The sequence below is a fragment of the Recurvomyces mirabilis genome (genome assembly GCF_035927965.1).
Source record: "Recurvomyces mirabilis strain CCFEE 5264 chromosome Unknown scaffold_9, whole genome shotgun sequence".
NCBI lineage: Eukaryota > Fungi > Ascomycota > Dothideomycetes > Mycosphaerellales > Teratosphaeriaceae > Recurvomyces > Recurvomyces mirabilis.
In genome coordinates this window covers 768377-790364 of record NW_027041943.1, presented here as the reverse complement: position 1 = coordinate 790364, position 21988 = coordinate 768377, and the positions used below count along the sequence as shown (strand labels likewise).

Here is a 21988-nt window from a genome sequence, read left to right as displayed (position 1 = left end):
GACAGATATGGGATTGCTAATATTCCTGCCTCAATGGTCGCCTGCCCAATCTGTCAGAAGCCAGTGAAGGAAGCAGCTATCAATCGACATATCGACTCCGAGTGTCAGAACTACCTCGAGGAGCCGAGCCCACCACCTACGCAAGCCAATGTCACGAAATCGAAAGGCTCGAAGGCTGCGACCTTCTTCACACCAGCTGCGAAGCGCAATGTCAGCTTCAGAGATGAGGCATATGAGTCGGGATCATCGCCGATAGTGCAGAAGCAGTATGCCAATACACAGCAGCCGGCAGCGAAGCCACCTTCATCGACAGCACCCGCTCCCACGACTAGTGTCAAGCGGCCTCTGGAGTCACATAACGATGTCTCAAATCACGATAAACATACAGCGGAACCGAGTCTGCCAACGCCAAAGAAGCAAAAGCACGCTCACGCTCCGCTGGCAGAGCGTATGCGACCACAAACCTTGGACGATGTCGCAGGACAAGAGCTCGTAGGATCGAGTGGAGTGCTGCGCAACCTCATATTGACAGACAGGGTGCCATCGATGATATTGTGGGGTGGGCCAGGCACAGGAAAGACAACTATAGCAAGACTCATTGCACAAACGGCAGGCACACGATTCGTGGAGATCAACAGCACTTCTAGTGGTGTCGCCGAATGCAAATCGCTGTTCGCTCAGGCGAAGAACGAATTAGCTTTGACGGGAAGGAAGACCATCATATTCTGCGACGAAATCCACCGTTTCAGTAAATCTCAACAGGACGTCTTTCTAGCACCAGTCGAATCGGGGCAGGTGACTTTGATTGGAGCCACGACGGAGAACCCGAGCTTCAAGGTGGTCAATGCACTTTTAAGCAGATGCAGGACTTTCACATTAGCCAAGCTGTCTGACGAGGATGTCCTTGGAATTCTGAAGCGAGCGCTAGGCCGAGAGATGCCAGATGCGACTATGCCTGAGCAACAGCCGACACAGGACGATCAGGATGATCACACAGACCCATCGACCTCCCAGTCTAGCCACCACCTTCTGTTCGATGAAGATCATGCTCTGCTCCGCTACTTAGCAGCCTTCAGCGATGGTGACGCACGAAGTGCCTTGAATCTACTCGAACTCGCACTGGACCTGTGTGAGCGGCCTGGTGTGAGCACCGTTGAGATCAAGTCCAGTCTCACACAAACACTTGTATATGATCGGGCTGGCGATCAGCACTACGATACAATCTCGGCGTTCCACAAAAGCGTGCGCGGCAGTGATCCAGACGCCGCACTTTACTATCTGGCCAGAATGCTCCAGTCTGGAGAGGATCCTCTGTATGTGGCGCGGCGGATGGTAGTCATAGCCAGCGAGGACGTCGGGCTCGCGGACAACAGCATGCTATCTCTAGCCACTGCGACATATACGGCGGCTCAGACCATCGGTATGCCTGAGTGTCGGATCAATCTAGGTCATTGCGCGGTAGCGCTAAGTATGGCCCCGAAGAGTACGCGGGCCTATAGAGGACTGAAAGCTGCATTTGCCGCCTTGAGTGAGCCTGGTAAGATATCAACGGGTGTGAGCCTCATGGACTTGTCTGGGACATATGCTGACCTTTTGCTTGTCCCTTTACAGGTATAGCCGGCTTGGCAATTCCAGTGCATCTGAGAAATGCTCCCACCAGACTCATGAAGGAGCTCGGCTACGGCAAGGACTACAAATATAACCCCGACTATGTGGATGGCCGCGTGGTGCAGAATTATCTGCCTGAGAAGCTGGAAGGCCGCAGGTTCTTAGATACGAAAGACCTTGGCGACGAGGTCGATCCCGAGATAGCGGAGTTGGGCGAGCAGGTCCGAGCGGCAGCCGTCTGCGAGCCGGGAGACGATATATTGCTGAATCCGGACGGCGATTGAGAGCTTGACGACATGCCTGGGAAGTGAGAGCCTGGGAATACACCTGCGTTCCATGGAGGAATCTTAGCACCAGCGACTGGGTCATCTGAAAATGGACGGGTACACAGGTCAGCAAATTTGTGAGAGACAAGCTTACAGCAAGGCATTCTTACCGCAGGTCTCGCTGGTGGGATGCGGCGCACCATTCTTCCAGGGATGCTGCTTCTCGTGCTGATATAGTGCGATTTGTGAGAGACTCTTCAACGTCCTCGGCCTGTCGCCGATGGAGGGCGGACTAAGTCCTTTGGTGAAGACGCTATTGCGTACAGCACCGACCCACTTCGCCTGCTTCCATTGGCCGTGGGTGGTGAAGTGCACAGCAGCGGTCCGCAACGGCAGGAAGATCCCGACATGTCCCGTACTAGAGCTCATGGGCTCACAGAAGTAAGGAATGGTCTTGCATAGGTGTATGCAGTACTCATATAGCTCTTCTTGAGTGACAGCCGAGCCTTCTGTAGGATACCAATCGCTATCCAGATCGTGGCATAGCTTCTGCAGAGATTGGACCTCGTCGCGTAAGAAATGCATACACATCCAGTACATCGATGCCAAGTACGCGACAGGGAAGCTGGCGAAGACGTAGGCCGACTCAAACGTGCGATCCGAGACCAAGCCAGCAAATGTCAAGAACTCATCGATTGGTCGCTCATCATATAGCAAACCCCCTTGCATCAGCGTACGCATGTCCCAATCAAGCCACCATTGTCTAAGACCAGCCTCGATAGTCTCACAGTCAGACAGGAGCTCACTCACCTTCTCGAAGCTGAGCGCGACTGTATCGCCAATCTGATCGAACCTCCCCAACAATCCCGGAATCTGAAGCGCCAAGTCGTAGAATACGGTGGAGCTGTCTTGTATGCATGAGGTGAAAGCCAGTTCTCGCCACTCAGGCTTAGCCAGATAAGGCGCTTTCCGCTCGATGAGTGCCCAGCACAGTGCACCGTGCCGTGTGTTCGAGAACAGTAGTAGTGATAGCTTCGACTGCAATGACTTCGGTCCTCGGGCAGCAATCAGCTGCTGACTTCCGTTGACGTGCTTGCCCCAGCCATTGTCGTGACTGCCGATTGTATCGTACAGTGCACAAGTAGCCAGGACAGATGTAGCCGCGAACACCTCGTCACTCTCCGCCTCTCCAGGTTTGGTTAAGGCTCTCGCCAAGCTCGACAACGCCCTACCGTACCGATTGACAGACTGATTGAGCACCGCCTTATCCTTGTGCAGACTCCCCACAGCAACCAAGCTCAACGCATCCAGTGCCTCTGTGAGCGCGGGCTGCTGTGTCGGCAACGCGGCCAACGTCTGGAAGAAACTGAAGTGATCCAGATGCGAACTATTCTTAGGCAGATAGACATCCAGAAACGTGCCATAAAGCTGTAGTCGCTGGACAGCAGGACTAAGCACATAATCCGGAAGATACCGTCCCGCCACCATCATCTGTCCGGTCAAAAACTCATCTCCGATCCAGTCCACAGCTGCCGTCTGAGTCGGGATTGGAAGACCGAACGTGCTCTCCTGCAATGGTGGAGCGTTCTTGCGAACGATGGCGTCTTCCTTCGCCCGATAGCCGTTCTTGGCCCGGGCCATGGTATTGCGAGTCTGGTCCTTGAACTCGATCCCACCGAGTCCGTCGGTGCGGTAGCCAGGACATGCGACGCCATGGGTAGAGCATTTCTTGCATTGAGGCCTCGTCTCATCGCAGCGGATCTTGCGTTTCCGGCAGGTGAAGCAGCCTGTCGAGCGGAGAGGCATGGTCTAAGAAGTATCCGTGGACTGTGCGGTCCCGTTCCGGCTGTGGGAGTCGCAGTGGTGGCAAGAATACTGCTGGTGGCTTAAAGTGGCAGGCACTGCGAGGATGCCTCCAGTCCAAGTAATCAATGTCTTTCTACATGTCATCAGCTGAGTCAGGCGGATAAACATCACATGCCACGTCTTGATGTACAGTAGGTGACCAGCATTAGCCGCCCAAAACTGGTTGGAGTTGGGGGCTGAGTCGCCACGGACATCGCGGCTTGTATTGGAGATCGCAACTCCACACGACTCCGGCACGAGGTACAAAAAGTCAACGAACCGAACACCACAATCGCTTTTACTAGCAGCCGACAGAATTAGCGAGAACACAAGGACATACACAGCATCACAAACATTGGCGATGAAGGAAATCGGCGAACGGGCATGTGATAAAAGCTAGCAAGATATGGTGTTATATACCAAACTCTGGCTGATTACTTTGCTGACATACATACACTCGAGCGCAGTCGTACAAGCGAATGCCTTCGTGCCCATGACCTGCTGCCCTCGGCCTCCATGCTCTCCCGTCTCTTGCGCCGAACCAAGCGCCAGCCTCCCCAGTATCGCCACTAAGCAGCACACATTACCACAGAAGATATCCGTAATTGGTAAGAAGCACATCATATCGATCAAAGCTCATAGCTTTTGCTCCCTCATGCATCGCTCAATTGCCTCAAATTTCGCTACTGAAAGTGGTATGACTTACCGCAGGTCTGCACTGTCCGTCACATAACCATGCCGCACATCGTACAAATCATTACTCTGGTCGATCGAGACCAAGGAACTAGCGCTCGCGTTCGCGCTCACGCTCGCTATCTGGTGGCGAGACAGTAGCCTCTTCGTCCTCATGGGGAGTCGCTTGATTGCTGCTGAAGAACAAAGGGTTGAGCTCAGTACCCGGCTGGAACCCGGTCTCGACACCATGGACAGGACCAAAGTCCGGGCCGAAAGCCGCGAACGCATCCCAGGGAGCAGCAGGGGCGGGCTGTGAGCGAGGCTGGAACATGCCGCCATTAGCGAACGACTGTTGCGCACCTGCACCGTATTGCTGTTGGAAGGCCGCCATCGCCATAGCATTGCTCGAGGTAGGGAAGGAATTGTGATTGAACAAGGTCTGATGGTTCAGCCCGCCGAAGCTGGCGAAGTTGGGTCCGCTCATGCTGCCGCTTGAAGGGCGGAAGGAGCTGCCGAAAGTGTTTGCAGGACCGTATGCTGTGAACGATGGCAGGCGTTGATGAGCTCGTTGCGTGGGAGCTTGGTTGTAGAAGCTCTGCGTGCGCGGGGCGCTGCTCATCTGCTGTTGATACGTATTATTGCGGAAGCCTGAGTTCAGGTGTGCCATAGAGGCAGGATTGTCGAATGTGATCTCCGGTCCAGAGTTGTCACGGTGGATGCTGATCCCAGTCCGCTTCTTCGGCCGTGATGCTGCGTACGTGAGGTCGTCATCATCTGCACCAGGTCCATCATAATACGGGCGCCTTGCCGGGCGTGCTGGAGGAAGACGAGCACTGGCAGGGCGATTGCGCATAAGGCGGCTAGTATTCCGGTTCTTCTCCACCAGCGCAGTCCTCGGACGTCTGGCTACACGCTTCTTCGGCAACTCAGGCTCAGGTTCGACCTCACCCGAAAGGAGGCTTTCATCGTCATCAATCTCCGGATTACCGTCAATGAGACGTTGCCTCCTCAAGTTACCCTCGGTGTCGAAGACCATCTCCTCAGGCTCGACGACCACGCTTGTAGCCATGAGCTGCTCGATGACGGAATAGTCCTTCTTCTGGTTGCGCTTGCGTCTCATCTCTGGCGTAGCTGAGTCGAACATGGCCATGCCGGGCCACACCAAACCCTTCAGCTTAGCAACATCTGATGTCGTCTCAACAATCTCGTCCCACTCCTCGTCAACAAGGAACGATTGAGAAGTCCCGTCGTTGCTGTCATTGCGGCGACGGCGTGCAGTCGCCATACGTCTTGGCTGAGGTGCAGGCTCGAGCACGAAGCTATCGTCCTCATCATCCGAAATGCCCTCGCTGCTGAACGACTCTTGCTTCATTGGTGGTGTGCCTGCATATGGTGACTCCGGCCAAGCCTGAGGTATGTATCTGGTCGTGTTGAAGTAACCCATCTGCTCCATGGAGAATGCAGATCCAGGAGTGCCAGGACGCGAGATGGGCTCCAACTTGATCCTTGCATCCAGCTGCGGGTTAAGCACGCTGTCGCGCAGTGGTCTCATCGTACGCCGGGCAGTCGGAGCAGCTGGGGTGCTACGAGACGAAGTGGAAGTGGTGACTTCGCGTCGTGCGGCGTTAGCTCTTCTCCTGACAGCATGCTTTGATGTGCGTTTTGCACTGGACTGACCTCCCGAGCCACGACGAGGGGGCGGACGAATATTGCGGCCAGCCGTGCGTTTCTCCTTCTGGTCGATACGCTCGGCCATGAGGTCGTCGATACTGTTCTCACTCTCCCATTGGTTGTACTCCTGCAGGAGCTGGTTGATATGGCCATCGGTGGTGGCTTTGACCTTGAGGGTGTAATACCGACTCTGGTGTGCCTTGCTCTGGATGTGGGTGAGCAAATGGCTGACGTCCGAGAAAGCTGGCTTCTTGGGACAGATGGTGCACTCAAGTGGAATGCTGGCGTTGAGTGCAGCCATTCTGGCTGTGGTCGTCACTGTCGCGGTTTGCGGGAGCGGGTGATGCCAGTGAGGGAGGGTGCAGGAGAAGTGAGGTGTGAGCTTGCTGTGCAAGCGGAAGATTGCTGTAGCTGAAAGAGTGACTGTCGAGTCTCTGGAGACCATTAGTATTAAGGGGTGGAAGCAGCAGTTCAAGGAGTGGGTGAAGTAGAGTGGCGGGAAAGCAGAAAGCAGTGTGATCGATCCAAAAGGAGTGACGAAGGACGAAACCAAGAGAGGGAGAGGAGGAGGTAGAGGGTCGTTTGTTCGTGCTGGTTTGTGTAGTGCTGGTGGAGGGAAAGGAAGAGACACCCCAATGCGTACGTCAAATTGACCTCCAGTGCTTGCCGTTGCAATGCCTCTGTGGTTGCCGTCGCCTGGATGACGAGATATGAATGCCGTGTCGCAGTTGCTGCTATTGTGCTTCTGTTGCGTCAAATTGTCGAAAAGGAATGTGCGACAAGGAAGTAGCGGTGGTCTCATAGCAGTGACGTTGGGAGCGTCGAGGCAGGCGCGCTCTGGCCAGGCGCCAAGACGCCGTCACGTCTTTCGCCAGGTCACATGCACAAACATCACATCTCAATGGGAGGAGGAAGGTAGCACAATGGGTGAGATGGATGTTATTTTGATCCCATTGCGCTTGGCTGTAAATATGGGACATGCTGCGAGGTGAACTAGGCGATGCATTGGGCAAAGTCTTACCCCTGAACGCAGCTCGACGATGCGCAGGAATATGCTGAAGATCTGCTCACAGCTTCAAAATCCTCTTACACCATAGCTCGGTCTCATCGTACGCTCAAGTTGGGTTATGAGGGTTGCAGAGACCGAAGGCACAGCATGAGGCGTACCTTCCCCTGAAGACCTACCATCCTTGTCGTACCCAAGCCGTTGGGACCGGTCGAAGGTGATGCGGAGGACTTTCAATATGCTGTGTACGTTACGAAGGCGAAGAGCTATGCTTTGGCTAGTCTCGCAGTGATGTGCTTAGGCATACAGCTGCGATATAGTCAGACTACGTGCATCCTCTGCATTGGAATGGCCTTCGCGAGAACTTACTAAGCAGGGTCCACTTCCACCAGCCCAGGATAGCCAATCAGACTCAATCCAGCAATGCCGAAGACTGTATGAAAGACGTCCACCATATCACCGGGTCTGTCGGCGATGCCTCCCTCCTCCGGGTCCTGAGATTGTAGTATGAATGCTGTGAGCTTCGCCTTGTCAATCCAGTGCAGGCGGCCGATCATGGCAAGACTACTCATGACCCACCAGCTATAGCAAACATCGACTAGCTTCTCTGGCCGGCCGTTCAGTCCACCACTGGGCAACTGTCGCTCGCTCAGCCAGGCTCCCAACCGATCTTTGCCTACTTCGCCAAGGTACGAGTCGAGCTCGCCAGCTATTGCTAGGGCGCCACAACAGGTGAAGACCTGGCCGGAATGCGATTCTGCTCCAGGAGCGACACCAAAGGCTCCGTCGAAATTCCGGCAAGCTTTGATATGTGCAGTCGCCGCACTGACATCGATGATTGGTGGTTCATTCGGATGTTGGTGTGGCATATAGCCAAGAAGCGAGAGGGTGTAGAAGGCGCTGAACAGGAAGCGAGTGTCTGTCTCACCCCACTCATCACCAGCAAACCTGCCGTCTGGCTGCTGCAAGGACGCGACAAAGGCCGCAATCTTACCGTTGCAATCTGGCATCTTCTTCTCTAGCTCGTCGAAGCCATCGATCATGGTCAGGATCTGAACAGAGTAGCCAGTATATAAGATATGTGCGTCGTGACCAGGCGCAGCCCCAAAGCCTCCATTATCGTGCAAGCACGATAGGACATACTCAATCAGGCCTTCCCGTGGTAGTGCATCAGGCCGCCCCAGTAGGTGTAGTGCTGTTAGGCCCCAGTAGATACCTCCTGTGCGCAGATGCTCGGTCAAGTGGTACTCAAGCTCATCTCTACGCTACTGTGAGCGTCAGTGTCAGCTCGATATGTTGCTATATTCATCTCCTACACATACCGTATCTAAATCCTGGATGTAAGAAATGTGTTTCTCAACAACCAGATTCAGCTCGTCCGGCAGCTGACCCACTGTGACATGCCCGCGGCCGGGCCCGGCTGCGAGAGACATGATATTGATTCCCACCAAGTCAGGCGACGTAATGCTGAAGTCGGATTTGAGTTGGTTTGTTCAGTGGTTCGTAATTTCACAGAGCCAGACTTGATATCCAGGAGTAACAGCCCAAGATTTGGGCTGTCTACAGGTGGCGTTGGAGCTGCCGTAGCAAACGACCTCGTTCTACAGGTCGCTGTCACGAGATAGAGGCTGATTGCCATGTGACGAGGCAAAATATCCGGTCCTCCTGGCTGAAGGAGATGTTGTTGTCCAGGATGACCACGAGCCCGTAGGGTAGATAGTTAGCGTGACGACCCGGGCCAGAAGTGGGCCCCGGCATCGCGCGTGGAGAGAATCCCCCTAGAGATGACTTGCAGAGGGGAACCCACACGAGACTGCTCTACTACTGTACTATAATCTCCGTTGCGCCAGCAGCTAGCAGTACATGTGATCAGACTTCGACGAATACCATTGTCGCGGGGGTGTCTTGACAGGAGTCTTTGCAGTATAGCTTATGCAAGAGCTCGGCACTTGTAACGGAGAAAAGGGCGAGATAGAGTTCCTTCAGGCACACTACGCAACACTAGGAACGTTTCATCGCCCAGGCACCGCACACGACCCACCACCTCGAGAAGAGCCCCAGACGGAGCAGTGGACACTCTCGCTGGCGTCGAAAGTATACGTACACTATACGAACCAGGATAACGACTCGGGACTCATTATTATTGCCATCCGGCTACCCGCATAGCCGCCAGGCACATTGAGCCGCCTGTCAACATACGCACGCCTACAACCATTCACGACCGCCCGCAAGCGCCAATGCACATTGTACTGCTCGGATAGTGAGACCTACAGACGCCGAAGTCGACACCGCCGCCCCGAAGCAACCGTAGCCGGTTCAGGCGCACACAGCAAGGTACGCTTTCTTTGTTCTCCATGCTCACACCACATTGTTCGCAGCCGACACTGCAAATCCCCTCGGGTATTATTGCGCCTTGTACACCGCGACTGACCCATGTGTGATCGCATGCAGCACTCGCCCGACCCACCACATGCGCAATTGAGCGACCGGGAAGCTGTCTGCGACACAGAAATCCGGCCCTGCTGCGGGCGCTGCCCCGAGTGGTAGCAGCAGCCTCATGCAAGGCGCGATCTCCGCGTCTTCGCGCACGGTAATCATGCCACCAAACAAGGCTCGGCCCACCGACCTCACCATCAACCTCAAGTCCGCCGCTGAAGCCGCGCAGTCGTCCGCTGGACCCAACAGTAGCCCCATCAACCTTGAAGGCGTCGACCTGTCCTCTTTCGGCGGAGACATTGGCCTGGGCTCGAGCGCGTCCCCGCCATCCCTCCCTCCGCTCCCGCAATCTCCGCCGTCGTCTCCCCGGCATAATCGCGAACCGTCAAAGAACATATTGCGGCATCTTGGCAGTAAGAGCTCGAAGGTCGAGCAGGAGACATCGCGGGCGCCAGCGCGGCAGGTGAAGGCGGAGAACGATGTGTATCGGTCTACAACGAGCGGTGTGGCAGCAGTATATCAACTCAAGAAGAACGTCGGGAGCTCTCCGGAGCTGAGTTTGGTCGGCAGCATGGAGAATATCGGAGTGAACCCCAGCGAAGGTGAGTCGATTCTGAGCTTTCCTTGCTACCCAGGTGGTGCACGTGGTCGGTATCAGCGATTGCATGACGTATAAGGCAGCAGTGTGAGGTTTGGCAAGCTTCACTTGGTTTAGATTTGCCCGCGAAGCAAACCACCTTTGAGACACATGTCGCATCTGCACAAAGACCTGGAATGCTCGCCGAATCGCCGCTGCCACTCGCCATCACGTTCATATTGTAGATGGCCATTGGTACTCATAGCTAACAATACTGACATAGCCAACGACACAGCAGACACAGCACGGCGGCCGCAGCAAGTACCGCACCACAGTGAAGACAGCGCCGCGTCGAAGAAAAGCAGCCTTCCCTTCCGAAAACAGCTCGGCCGGACCAAGAGCACGCGGAGCAGTTCGAACGGATCAAAAACGCGACCCGAGATACCAGAAGCCAGAACAGCAATCGAGCCAGCCCCACGAACAGCACCACTCCCCGCGGAACAAAGATCCGAGATGCTGCGAGCTAAAAAGGACAAGGACAAGAGTCGTGGGAAGTCAGCAGATAGGGCTGGGGCTAGTGAGAGCGACGACAATGCTGTGGTGCCACCAGCAAGACCGGTCACGAAAGAGAGGGAAAGCCATAAGGACAAGGAGAAGGAGAAGAGTGGCTTCATGAGCAGCAGCAAGCATGCTGTGTCAAAAACGACGAAAGCGAGCGGGAACTTCTTGACGAGGCTTGGGAAGATTGGCAGGAGTAGCAGCAATAATGAAAAGGAGGTGCCCGATAGTGAGTATGTGCTGAAGGTCATCAATCTGCCATTGGTGGAGCAAACGAGGCTCACGAGGATAAGCAAGGATTTGAGCAGTTGCAGGGACAAGACTGAGTATTGGATGCCTAGTCTACCTTGGAGGTGCATCGAGTAAGTCCCTTTTGAATTGCATATATACAATTGATTTGCGCTAACTCTAAGCAGCTATCTCAACCTCAACTGCGAAGCCGAAGGTCTGTATCGGGTGCCAGGCAGTGGTCCACAAGTCAAGCGCTGGCAGCGCCGGTTCGACACGGAGATGGATGTGGATCTTCTGGACGAAAACGAGCTCTACGACCCGAACAACATCGGCAGTATGCTGAAGTCATGGCTTCGCGACCTGCCGACTGAGATCATGCCCAACCATCGTCAGCTTGCACTTGGTGTAGAGCTCGAGAAAGAGAACCCGGACTATGCCAAGATCGGCCAGCCAGCACCGCAGAAACTGCGGGATGCACTTTCGGAACTGTCGCCCTTCAATTACTACCTCCTCTTTGCGATCACGTGCCATCTCAGCTTGCTGCTTTCGCACAAGGATAGGAATCGCATGGACCTGAACAACCTGAGCATCTGTATTGGACCATGTCTGAAGCTCGAGCGTTGGCTATTCAACTACCTCGTTGGTGATTGGAGACACTGCTGGCAAGGTTGCTTCACGGAGAAGGAGTACCTTGAGATCGAGAAGCAGCACGAACAGGGCGACAGCTATCAACCACCAAAAATACTATCGACTTCGAACCTGACGAATGATAGCTCGGCTAGTACTCTGCACGGTGGCGACGAGCGCGTGGTACACAGCAGCGGCAGTGAACGTGTTGATCAGCGCGAGGACTCGATTTCGACCTTGTCAGGTGACAGCATGCAGCGCAGCCGCGAAAACAGCAAGCCAGAGACGTACAGACCAGTCGGAGCACGTGGGCGAAACAACGACAACGTCTCGACACCACAACGTAGCCCCACCACCGGGTTGATCGAGAGCAAGCGACCAGCTACAGCAGAAGACCGCAAAGGCAGCGGCGACGACACACCCACCAACTCCACGCCTCGACCGTACACACACAGCCGTAGCCGCAGCGACGTGGCGACCACACCGGTCAAGGGCGACTTCGCATTCCCTCCTCTTCCGACCCGACCAGCTTAGGTGGCTCGCTGAGGGAAGGAGTGGAGGACGATGAAGACAATAGACCACGAAACAGAAGCACGATTGCATTTCACGCGAGCATACGCCATCTTCCAACTGGCGCGCCGTGCTTGACGATACCCTTTTTTTGAACTTGCGTTGGCGTTTACTGGGGTTGGGGGAAGACGGGACAGAGAGACGGAGGGCGGAGTGAATTGCATCGCGGATGGGGAGGATCATCACGGGAGGGTTCTGGCAGAATGCGAAATGCTGGGTGGTTGAGTCGTGTTTTTCTCTCTCCCTCCGCTCGCTGTGACATGCTCGCTGGCTGAGCCCAGATGGGCTCATGCAGTGACTGGCGAGATTCACGCGATGAGAGGGAGAGCTTTATACCTTGTGTTATTAGATGCGACGAGATCTTGTACTACTAGCCTGCTGAAACCATTCCCATGACTGCCTGCTGCTTAGTCTCACCGTTCGGACTAAATGTTCTTACAAACAGAAGGCCGAAATCTTGTGCCACTGTCACAATACAGGCCGGACACCGCAGAGTAGGAGGTGGAGACACAGTCTTTGAGCACAGCACAACACAATGTTGTCACCACTACATACCTGAGCAACGATAAACATCTGTCTCCAGAGCCTTAGTCCGCCATCCCCTTGACTCTCACAGGGAAGCAGTTCTGTTAGCCTGGAGCGACACCCCCCTATCAGTCCGAGCAACCGCGAAGGGTTACCACGAAAATATGCATGGAGAGTGCCATTTGTTCTTGCGCATATGCTAGTGACCTCACCGTATTAGAAAGGTATTCCGGGTAGGAAATGTACGGTGGGCGTGATCTGTTTTGAAGCAGCGCATTTCACCTCGTGCATATCTGAATATGGAGGGAAGGGAGCACGAAGCAGGGTTTTGTAAGCGGGAGGAAGGGGCGGGGGCACGAGTCGTGCGCTGCGCTGTAGTCATTTGGACCTGACCTCACCTGTCCAATCGCATCACATTCCCCAGGATTGTCGAAAAGGAACTCTGGAAAAGAATGCCTGCATTGCGTACAAGGTATATCAATGTCTCCCCCCGGTCCCATTGACAACCGGCACCCCATTCGCCCCTCTCCCCCTAGAAGAAGGCGCCGCGGAATTCCCATTCACCAACCCTTCCTTCCCGGTGGTAGCAGGAACCTGCTGAGGCGGCGGCGGAGGCGGCGGGCCAAACGTCCTGGGCAAGACACCGATCTCCTCCCCGACTTCTTCCTCCTCCTCCGTGTCTTCATCCTCGTACTCCTCGCCCTCTTCATCCTCCTCGTATTCTTCCTCGTCCTCCTCGTACTCGCTTTCCGTGCCTTCGTCGCCGAACTCCTCGTCCACGGAGGCACCGACGCCCACACCACCCTGCTGTCCGCCGACCGGGACACCCTGCTGCGCTCCCGCCACGCCACCTGCGCTGCCATACCCACCACTCTGCATAGCCCGACACAGCTTCTTCAGCTTCTCGTTCTCGCGACTGAGCTTGTCAATCGCCTGCTGGCTCTGACTCCTCTCCTCCGCCATCTGAAAGATATTCTTATTCGTCGCCTCCTGCTTCCGCGTCAGATTGAGATTCTCCTTCTCCAGCCGCTTCGTCTTCTTGCTCATCTCCTCCATTTCTTTGCGGAAAGTCAGGAACAGATCGTTGCTGTTGTTAAGTGTGTCTTCGACCTGCTGTGGGGGTCAGTCAGTCATCTAAGTCAGGATATCCCGCATACAGGAGAAAGTAGCAACAAACGGGTGTGTATAAGTGGGGTGACTAAAGAGTGAGGAGCTGCCAACGTACCTGCTTAAACTTCTCGACATAGACATTCAACTGGCCCCTAAGCTCGTTTTCCGTCTGGCTGAAAGTACTCACTTGCCGCGTGAGCTGGTGGCTCTTAGACAGCTCGCTCTCCTGCGCCTTCTTAAGCTGATCATGCCGCGCGGTCTGGTATGCGATCTCTAGATCCTTCATACGAAGCAGAGACTGGAATTGCAGTTCCCGAAGCTCGTACTGTTGCAGGAAACTCGTGAACTTCTCCCGAAACATCCGATCCTGCTCCAGTTCTACGCCTTGCCGGTCATGTTGCGCTTGCCGTGGCGACACCACTTCCTCCACATCGAGGACCAGATTCTCGAGTTTCCGATGTAGCTCCTCGTTCCGATCGGCACTGTTCTCCTTCATATCTCGCAGATCCTCCTTCAGCTTCTTGTTCTCTCTCGTCAACTCACGACTCAGCTTCTCCAGCTTCTCCTTTAGCCCTTTCTCCCTCGTCCGGTCTTTACTCACCTCCTCCTTCTCTTTCTGCAACTGGTCACCGCGTTTCTTGGCCTTCATGTGGTCACGCTCCACCTTCTTCATGTCGCTGAGCAGCTCGGTGTAGCGTCGCTGTACGATATCGATCTTGCTGTTGTGCGGCTCGAGGGTACTGAGAAGTTGAGAGAGTTCGCGGTTCGCCTTTTTCACTTCCGCCTCGATCTCGGCTTCCTGCTGGGCATTTTCCGTACTGCTGGCTTCGAGCTGGGAGATTTTAGAGAGAAGGGCCTTGTGGGCGTCGGCCGGATCATTGCTAGTGCTCGCGGCGCCTTTCTTGCCCTTCGCCTTGCCCTTTGCCGGTGCTGGTGCAGCTGTGGGAGGGGGCGGTGGTGCGGCAATGGAGTCATTCGAGTTGGAGTAGTCCATCGAGGCAGGCGAGTTGCGCGCATTGCTCATGAGGGGCGCCACGGCCGCCATAGATGTCTGTCCGCTCTATGACCAGCTGGCACTGCGGCGCTTGCTGTCTGGTCTCCTACTCGATCTTACTAGCTGGGTCAAGCTGTGTGCCAAAGCCGACTGATGTTGACGATCCTGCACACGGTCCCTGCGCTCGTCTGTCGCCTTCATTGGTCTTCCCCCGTCCAGCTCAGAACCTACTGCCACCGTCTCTATACTCTATGCTGACTAATCTCCCGTCGTCCAGATGCAGTGAGAGTCGAAAGGGGAGATGGTGACGGGGAATACAGTAATACCGTCAAGTCAGCGGGAGGGAGGTGCAAAGTCTGTTTCCGTGGCGGATGGGTCCAGTGAGGCGATGATGCTGCTCTGTAAGATGTATTGTGGTCCTGCGAGATGGGGATGCGGGTGGTGTGTAAGGCTAGCTTTTCCTGTGTAGAGCAGCAATCGTGCATGCGGAGGCGCAGATGGTCGAAGGAATGGCACCCGGGAGGCAAGCAAGCCCCACCGCTGATTGGCCGAGAGAGCTGTCGCCGGGAACGAGTCAGTGGTGCATGTCATCTATCCTGTGTAGTCGCGTGGCCATGGCCGATTTTCATCCGTTGTGTATATCGCATCGCAACTAGCATTTCTGGCGCTGTGCATCTTGCTTCGGCGTTGGGGATGATTTCGAGCTTACGCACGTCGCGGCCTCTTCGCCATGCGGCGACGAGGGCTGGACTGAAGTCCACCCGACGAAGCTATGCATCAGTGACCGACCTCGCCTCCCTTCCACAGCAGGGCACCCAGCATCACGGCTTCACTTTACAACGGACGAAATATATACCCGCCCTGGAGTTGTCGGCATTGCACTTCAGGCACGATAAGACCGATGCCGAATACCTTCATATAGCAAGAGAAGATAAGAACAATGTCTTCAGTATCGGGTTCAAGACGAATCCACCCAATGCGACGGGTGTGCCACATATACTGGAGCATGTTACTCTGTGTGGATCGGAGAGGTAAGCAAGAGCATAAGTAGATTGTCCAGAGGTAGGTGAGTGTAGGCTGATAGAAAGGTAGGTATCCGGTAAGCGGCCACCTTTCATGTCGATGTGCTTTTGTCCTCTCACGACTGCTAACTATAAACCTCCTTGTCGAAGGTCCGCGATCCTTTCTTCAAGATGCTGCCGCGCTCGTTGCAGAACTTCATGAATGCCATGACCAGCTCAGACCACACCACCTACCCCTTCGCCACCACTAACGCACAGGACTTCAAGAATCTAATGTCCGTCTATCTGGACGCCACCCTACATCCACTGCTGAAACGCTCCGACTTCGTTCAAGAAGGCTGGCGCATTGGACCAGAGAACCCGCTCAAGGAGTCAGACGAACAGGGGACCAAGGATCTGGTGTTCAAGGGCGTAGTGTACAACGAGATGAAGGGTCAGGTTTCTGACGCCACTTACCTCTTCTACATCAAATTCTTCGAGCAGATAATTCCGGCTCTGAATAATAGTGGTGGGGACCCGCAGAAGATGACCGATCTTACCTACGAGCAATTGCAGCGTTTCCAGAACGAGCATTATCATCCAAGCAATAGCCGTATCGTTACCTATGGTGACCAGTCAGTCGAGACTCATCTGCAGATGCTAGGCGAGCAGCTCGCCAAGTTTGACAAGGTGAACATCGACAAGGACATCAAAGGACCCATCGCACTTAAAGGACCGCAGACTGTCACTATCCCTGGGCCTGTGGATCCTCTCGTACCACCAGAATCGCAGTTCAAGACATCTACGACATGGGTCACTGGCGATCCGAGCAATGTGGATGAGTCGTTCGCTCTACAAGTCATCTCGAATATCCTCCTCGATGGCTATGGCGCACCCTTATACCGTAGTCTTGTTGAATCAGGGCTAGGCACGGACTTCTCACCCAATACTGGCTATGACAGCTCAGCCAGCAAAGGTCTCTTCTCCATCGGCCTGACAGGCGTAAGCGAGAAGAACGTTCCAAGAGTCAAGGAAGCCATCTCGGACACATTACTCGAGCAAGCAGCGAATGGATTCGAGAAGCATAAGGTCGACGGCCTCCTGCATGTGCTCGAGCTGAAGCTCAAACATAAGAGCTCACGCTTCGGTCTGGGTGTAGCGCAATCTGTGACTGGGAGCTGGTTCAACGGCGTCGACCCTTTCGCTTCGCTGGACTACGAGCACACCATCAGCACTTTCCGCAAGAACATGCAAAAATCACGGTATCTGGAGAAGCTGGTGGAGAAGTACTTGCTCACGGACAATACTCTTACGTTCACCATGGCGCCGAGTGCGACTTTCGGTGCGGAGCTTGAGGAGGAGGAAGCTGCTCGGCTCCAGACCAAAATTGCAGAGGCGGTGAAGCAATTCCCGAACGAGCAGGAAGCACATAAGCACCTTCGTGAACGGGAGTTGGAGTTGCTGAAGGAGCAGGATTCGGGCAAGTCCGCGAACGTGGACGTTCTGCCTACCTTGCGTGTGAGTGATATCGAGCGGACAGGGCAGCAGTATGAGGCCCGGGAAAGCCAGCTGGACGAGAAGACGAATGTGAAGTGGCGGGAAACTGCAACGAATGGCCTGACTTACGTCAAAGCCTTGGCTATGTTCAAGGATCTGCCAGACGAGCTTCGAATGCTTGTCCCACTGTTCTGCGACAGTCTTATGAGAATAGGCACGAAAGATAAGTCGATGGAGGAGCTGGAGGGTCTCATGAAGCTCAAGACTGGCGGTATACGGTTCGGATACCATGCCACGACTTCACCTCACGACATCCTCAAAGCCGAGGAAGGGCTCTCGTTAGGTGGTTATGCCTTCGACAAGAATGTGCCAGCCATGTATGAGCTCATCAACACGATCTTACTGGGCACGGACTTCGATAGTCCGAACGCACATGGCATGATAAAAGAATTGCTGAGAGCTGGTGCAGACGGAGCGGTAGATGGGATTGCCAGTGCCGGGCACATGTACGCCAGTCGCTACTCGAAGGCTGGCCTCAGTCTGCATGGTGCGTGGGGTGAGCAGACAGGCGGTCTCAGGCAAGTCAAGCTGATAACCAGTCTGGCTTCGGCAGAGGAAGACGCAAATGCTATGGCTTTGTTGGTGGAGAGGCTGAAGGCCATCCAGGCTATCGTGGTCGAAAGCATGCGCACCAGCTTCCGCGCCATGGTAACCTGCGGCGCCGATGCCTCCGGGAGCAACGAAGCCGCCCTCCAGTCCTTCATCACAACCACCCGCTCCTCACCCCTCACGCCACCAGCCCCCCTCACCACCACCCCCCCACCCACCTACCCAACTCTCAACCAAAAAACCCTCTTCCCCTTCCCAACCTACCAAGTCTCCTACACCGCCCTCACCCTCCCCACAGGGCCCTACACCTCCCAACAAACAGCGCCTTTCGCCATCCTCGCCCAACTCCTTACCCACAAACACTTACACCACGAGATCCGTGAAAAAGGCGGGGCCTACGGCGGCGGAGCCAGTTCCTCCGGCCTCACAGGGACGTTCGGGATGTACTCCTACCGCGACCACAACCCCGCCAACACTTTACGAATCATGCGCGAAGCCGGGCGATGGGCCGCGGAGCGCGAATGGAGCGAGCGGGAATTGGAGGAGGCGAAACTGTCATGTTTTCAGGGACTAGATGCGCCGATCTCGGTCAATCAGGAGGGTGTGGATGGATTCTTGCTTGGGATCGATGCGCAGATGGATCAGCAGAGACGGGAGTGGTTACTCGATGTGGACGCTAGGCAAGTGAGACAAGCGGCTGAGGAGGTGGCGAAGGCGTTGGAGGGGAACGGGGCGAATGTGGCGGTTTTGGGGAATGATAAGGGTGGGTTTGTGAAGGAGGGTGAGGGATGGGAGGTCAGGGATATGGGGATTGGGAAGTGATGTTTGGCTTGGGATCTAGCGGCGAGAACTCATCTCTTGTTGTGTCATAGCGTCGGGACTGTTGTAGGATAGATTTGTGCACCTCACAGCAATTTGGATGAGGGAACATCGTGGTGCGACAATTTGTCACAAAGAAATAAGCAAGCAGTGGCAAGATGTATGAAGTGGAGCACCATGCATTTTGATACTACTGCGAAGGAGCTACATAACAAGCTTCTGATGAGCTCGCTCAGTGCAAAGCTCATTGCAGCGTTATTCCGCCATGCCTCCGTAGGCTCAGCGGATTACGCTCCCATATGCCATGTCCCTCCCGCACTCATATCTCTATCAAGGTATCGTTGTGAAAAGGAATCTTTGCAGCACCAGGCATTGCCGGCCCGTAAGAAGCATCATGTTCCACGGCAGCAACACAAGCCACCGTCGCAGCGCCTTCCACGCGACCCAGTGCAAAGCTTAGTTCACTGCGGCATTTTTTCTCGCTCCAAACGCTTGCAAAAACCCCCACTCGCTGAAAAGAGTCCATCCCGATCCCACCAAGAAAAGCATCCATCTACTGCTGAAAACGCCTTCGCGATCTATTAGAGCAGCGCGACAGCATGCCCAGAAGCAGCCGTCAAGCCGAAGTCGTAGCTGATCGAGTAGCTCAAAGCGCCATGCCGTGTAGTAGGCAAGAGCGCACAAGCCGCTCAATCTATTGTTGAGTAAGAGCGCCATCTCTTTCTTCCCTTAAGCGCCGACGCAATGCTTCGTTGCCGTGAGAAGAAAGAAAGAAAAGCAGCGCTGTCTATCATGCTGATTCGGGGGTATAATGTCGTTCTGTCGCACAGGCTCATCATGGTCGATCCCGGAACGTCTCGTCCCTCCGGAAGAAGCAAGCCGGTAAAGCAACGCGCAACGCAAGACGCGCCAAATGTTGTACAAAAGAGAAGTCGTGTGGCGTCGGTGGTTAGGGCGTGTTAGACTCGAGTCTACCACCAGCTGTTGGCGCCAGGGCCGCTGGGGTTGCCGTAGCTGCCGCCACCCATTCCACCACCACCCATGCCGTAGCCGCCGCCGCCGCCGCCTTGTTGGCCGCCGTAACCGCCTCCCATGCCGCCACCGTATCCACCACCACCCATACCCATGCTGCCGGCATAGGCTGGACGCTGACCACCGCCGAAGGAGCGCACATCCTTCATGGCGGCAGAACCACGGCCGCGACCACCAGAACGACCGCCTCGGCTGCTTCCACCACCACCAAAGCCTGAGCTCTCGCGCGCGATGGTCTCGAGGAAGCTTGGGACTTCCTGATTGGCCTCCTTGAGCAGATCGAGAAGGTCACGCACGACGCCACGGTTGCCACGGTTGAAGAAGGCAGTCGAGATACCGGTGTTGCCGGCACGACCAGTACGACCGATACGATGGACATAGTCGTCGATGTCGGTGGGCAGATCGTAGTTGACAACGTGCTTGACGTTGGGGATGTCGAGACCACGAGCGGCAACGGCTGTAGCAACCAGAATAGGGCAGCGTCCGTTCCTGAACATGTCGAGAGCACGCTCACGCTCACGCTGGGTGCGGTCGCCGTGAATAGAAGTGGCAGGGAAGCCTTGGTTGATGAGGAAGTCAGAGAGCGTGTCGGCCATGCGCTTAGTCTCGACGAAGATCAGGGTCAACCCAGCACCGTGGGTGTGCAGGATATCTAGAAGCACGCTACGCTTGTCGGCGTCCTCGACGTACTCGATCTTCTGGGTGATGTTCTCAGAGGTCGAACCGACACGTCCAACCGAGAGGAAGATATACTCTCGAAGGAAGTCGCGAGCGAGCATCTGAATGTCGCGTGGGAAAGTGGCAGAAAACATGAGCGTTTGGCGGTTATCCGTGCGCGGCATGTCCTCACCTTCCACGATCCGGCGAATTTGAGGCTCGAAACCCATGTCAAGCATGCGGTCGGCCTCATCGAGAATGAGGTACTTGATGTTAGCAAGCGAGATCCTGCCTCTCTCGATCAGATCCACAAGACGACCAGGGGTAGCAACGAGCAAATCACAGCCGCGCTCAATCTGGCGAAGCTGCGAGCCGATATCGGCGCCACCGTAGACCACGCAAGGCTTCACCCACGAGCGATAGGCAAACTTGCGAGCCTCGTCGTGGATCTGAGAGACCAACTCACGCGTCGGGGCGAGGATGAGTGACGTTGGGTACGCCTTGCGCTGACGAGAGAAGCCACCTTGTTGAGGGGCTGCATTGGCCGGGCCGTGCTGATAAGCCTGGGACAGGATTGGGAAAAGGAATCCACCAGTCTTGCCTGAACCTGTCTGAGCACAAGCCATGAGATCACGGCCAGACATGACAATCGGGATAGAGTACTTCTGCACAGGTGTCGGGACCTTGTAGCCAGCCATCTCGATGTTGCTGATGAGGTGGTCATCGAGAGGTGGGTTTGTGAAGGTCGTCACTGGCTCTGGCACGCCTTGACCGGAAGCCTCAACAGGGATGTCGTCGTACTTCTCGAAGTTGATACCGCTGGCCTGCTTCGAGGGATCGTTGGGGTCACCGAACAGCTCACGCTCGACGCGAGGGTTCGAGGGACCCGGGATGTGCTTGCCATCTCTCCACTGCCCATCTCCTGCGCCTGTGCCCTGGCGGCCGCCGGAGCCACCACCGGAGCCGCCGTATGCGTTGCGGTCGAAGCCACGAGGCATCTGAGGCGAGTTGTCCCAGTTGTTGGCTTGGCCTGTGCGGGGAGTGAAGGTCTGGGCACCAGCGTTCCAGTTGTTGCCGCGTGGTGGGCCGGTAGGGTAGCCGTTGCTACAAGTGGGGTCAGCATCTATTTTCCACACCTTAGGAGGTCTATGCATACCCTTGAGGCGCCCAAGCGCTGCCGTTCATGCCTTGAGCGGCTGGAGGTCCGCCGGGGCCATCTTCAAAGCCGCCTGGGGGTGGGCCAGCAGGACCGCCGGCGCGAGGTGCTCCCCTCATGTGTGGTGGGATGTAAGCAGAGCGCTCACCGAAGCCATTCTGCTGCGGAGCGTGCTGCGAGTCCTTGAGAGACAATCCGTTCATGTTGAGCTGGTCTGCCATGATGTCACTGGTGTTGTGATATTGAAGATTGTTTGGATGTGCGTGTGTGAGTGAGTGAACGGCGGTCGGTGAAGAGCGTTCGGTGTGTTGATGTCTGATGCGTCTCAAATGCAAGAACACCTGCAAGAAACACAAGAAAGACGAAAAAGTGGTGTATTAGAAGATGTGAGGATGGTGGGTGGTGTTGTGATGTGGTGTTTGTCAAAAGACAGGCGTGAGAGGACAGGCTGCACCAAAAAATTACAGAGTTGATCGGGTCGCGCTAAGCGGGTTGGGACTAGCGCGCCTGCAGTGGCA

The 21988-nt window shown here is 55.4% G+C and overlaps 7 protein-coding genes across 7 annotated transcripts; 3 read left to right on the top strand and 4 right to left on the bottom strand.

The window, feature by feature from the left end:
• Positions 1-33: 33 nt before the first annotated feature.
• MGS1 (DNA-dependent ATPase mgs1) lies at positions 34-1892 on the top strand (the record flags this gene model as incomplete). The annotated part of the gene is made up of 2 exons (XM_064837035.1): positions 34-1537; positions 1612-1892. 2 exons carry the CDS (start codon positions 34-36, stop codon positions 1890-1892), a joined length of 1785 nt encoding a protein of 594 aa, XP_064695668.1.
• Positions 1893-4503: 2611 nt separating this feature from the next.
• LTS14_004332 (uncharacterized protein) lies at positions 4504-6366 on the bottom strand (the record flags this gene model as incomplete). Its single annotated transcript, XM_064837034.1, has 1 exon — positions 4504-6366. The coding sequence occupies one exon, from the start codon at positions 6364-6366 to the stop codon at positions 4504-4506; it is 1863 nt and encodes a 620-aa protein (XP_064695667.1).
• A 1073-nt stretch (positions 6367-7439) lies between these two features.
• Positions 7440-8504, bottom strand: BET2 (Rab geranylgeranyltransferase; the record flags this gene model as incomplete). Its single annotated transcript, XM_064837033.1, has 2 exons — positions 7440-8336; positions 8394-8504. 2 exons carry the CDS (start codon positions 8502-8504, stop codon positions 7440-7442), a joined length of 1008 nt encoding a protein of 335 aa, XP_064695666.1.
• A 1163-nt stretch (positions 8505-9667) lies between these two features.
• Positions 9668-12034, top strand: LTS14_004330 (uncharacterized protein; the record flags this gene model as incomplete). Its single annotated transcript, XM_064837032.1, has 3 exons — positions 9668-10109; positions 10368-11004; positions 11059-12034. 3 exons carry the CDS (start codon positions 9668-9670, stop codon positions 12032-12034), a joined length of 2055 nt encoding a protein of 684 aa, XP_064695665.1.
• A 1038-nt stretch (positions 12035-13072) lies between these two features.
• On the bottom strand, positions 13073-14750 carry LTS14_004329 (uncharacterized protein; the record flags this gene model as incomplete). Its single annotated transcript, XM_064837031.1, has 2 exons — positions 13073-13705; positions 13821-14750. The coding sequence occupies 2 exons, from the start codon at positions 14748-14750 to the stop codon at positions 13073-13075; spliced, it is 1563 nt and encodes a 520-aa protein (XP_064695664.1).
• A 1142-nt stretch (positions 14751-15892) lies between these two features.
• Positions 15893-18628, top strand: CYM1 (Mitochondrial presequence protease; the record flags this gene model as incomplete). The annotated part of the gene is made up of 1 exon (XM_064837030.1): positions 15893-18628. One exon carries the CDS (start codon positions 15893-15895, stop codon positions 18626-18628), a length of 2736 nt encoding a protein of 911 aa, XP_064695663.1.
• A 968-nt stretch (positions 18629-19596) lies between these two features.
• Positions 19597-21691, bottom strand: DED1 (DEAD-box ATP-dependent RNA helicase; the record flags this gene model as incomplete). Its single annotated transcript, XM_064837029.1, has 2 exons — positions 19597-21418; positions 21471-21691. 2 exons carry the CDS (start codon positions 21689-21691, stop codon positions 19597-19599), a joined length of 2043 nt encoding a protein of 680 aa, XP_064695662.1.
• Positions 21692-21988: the final 297 nt, after the last annotated feature.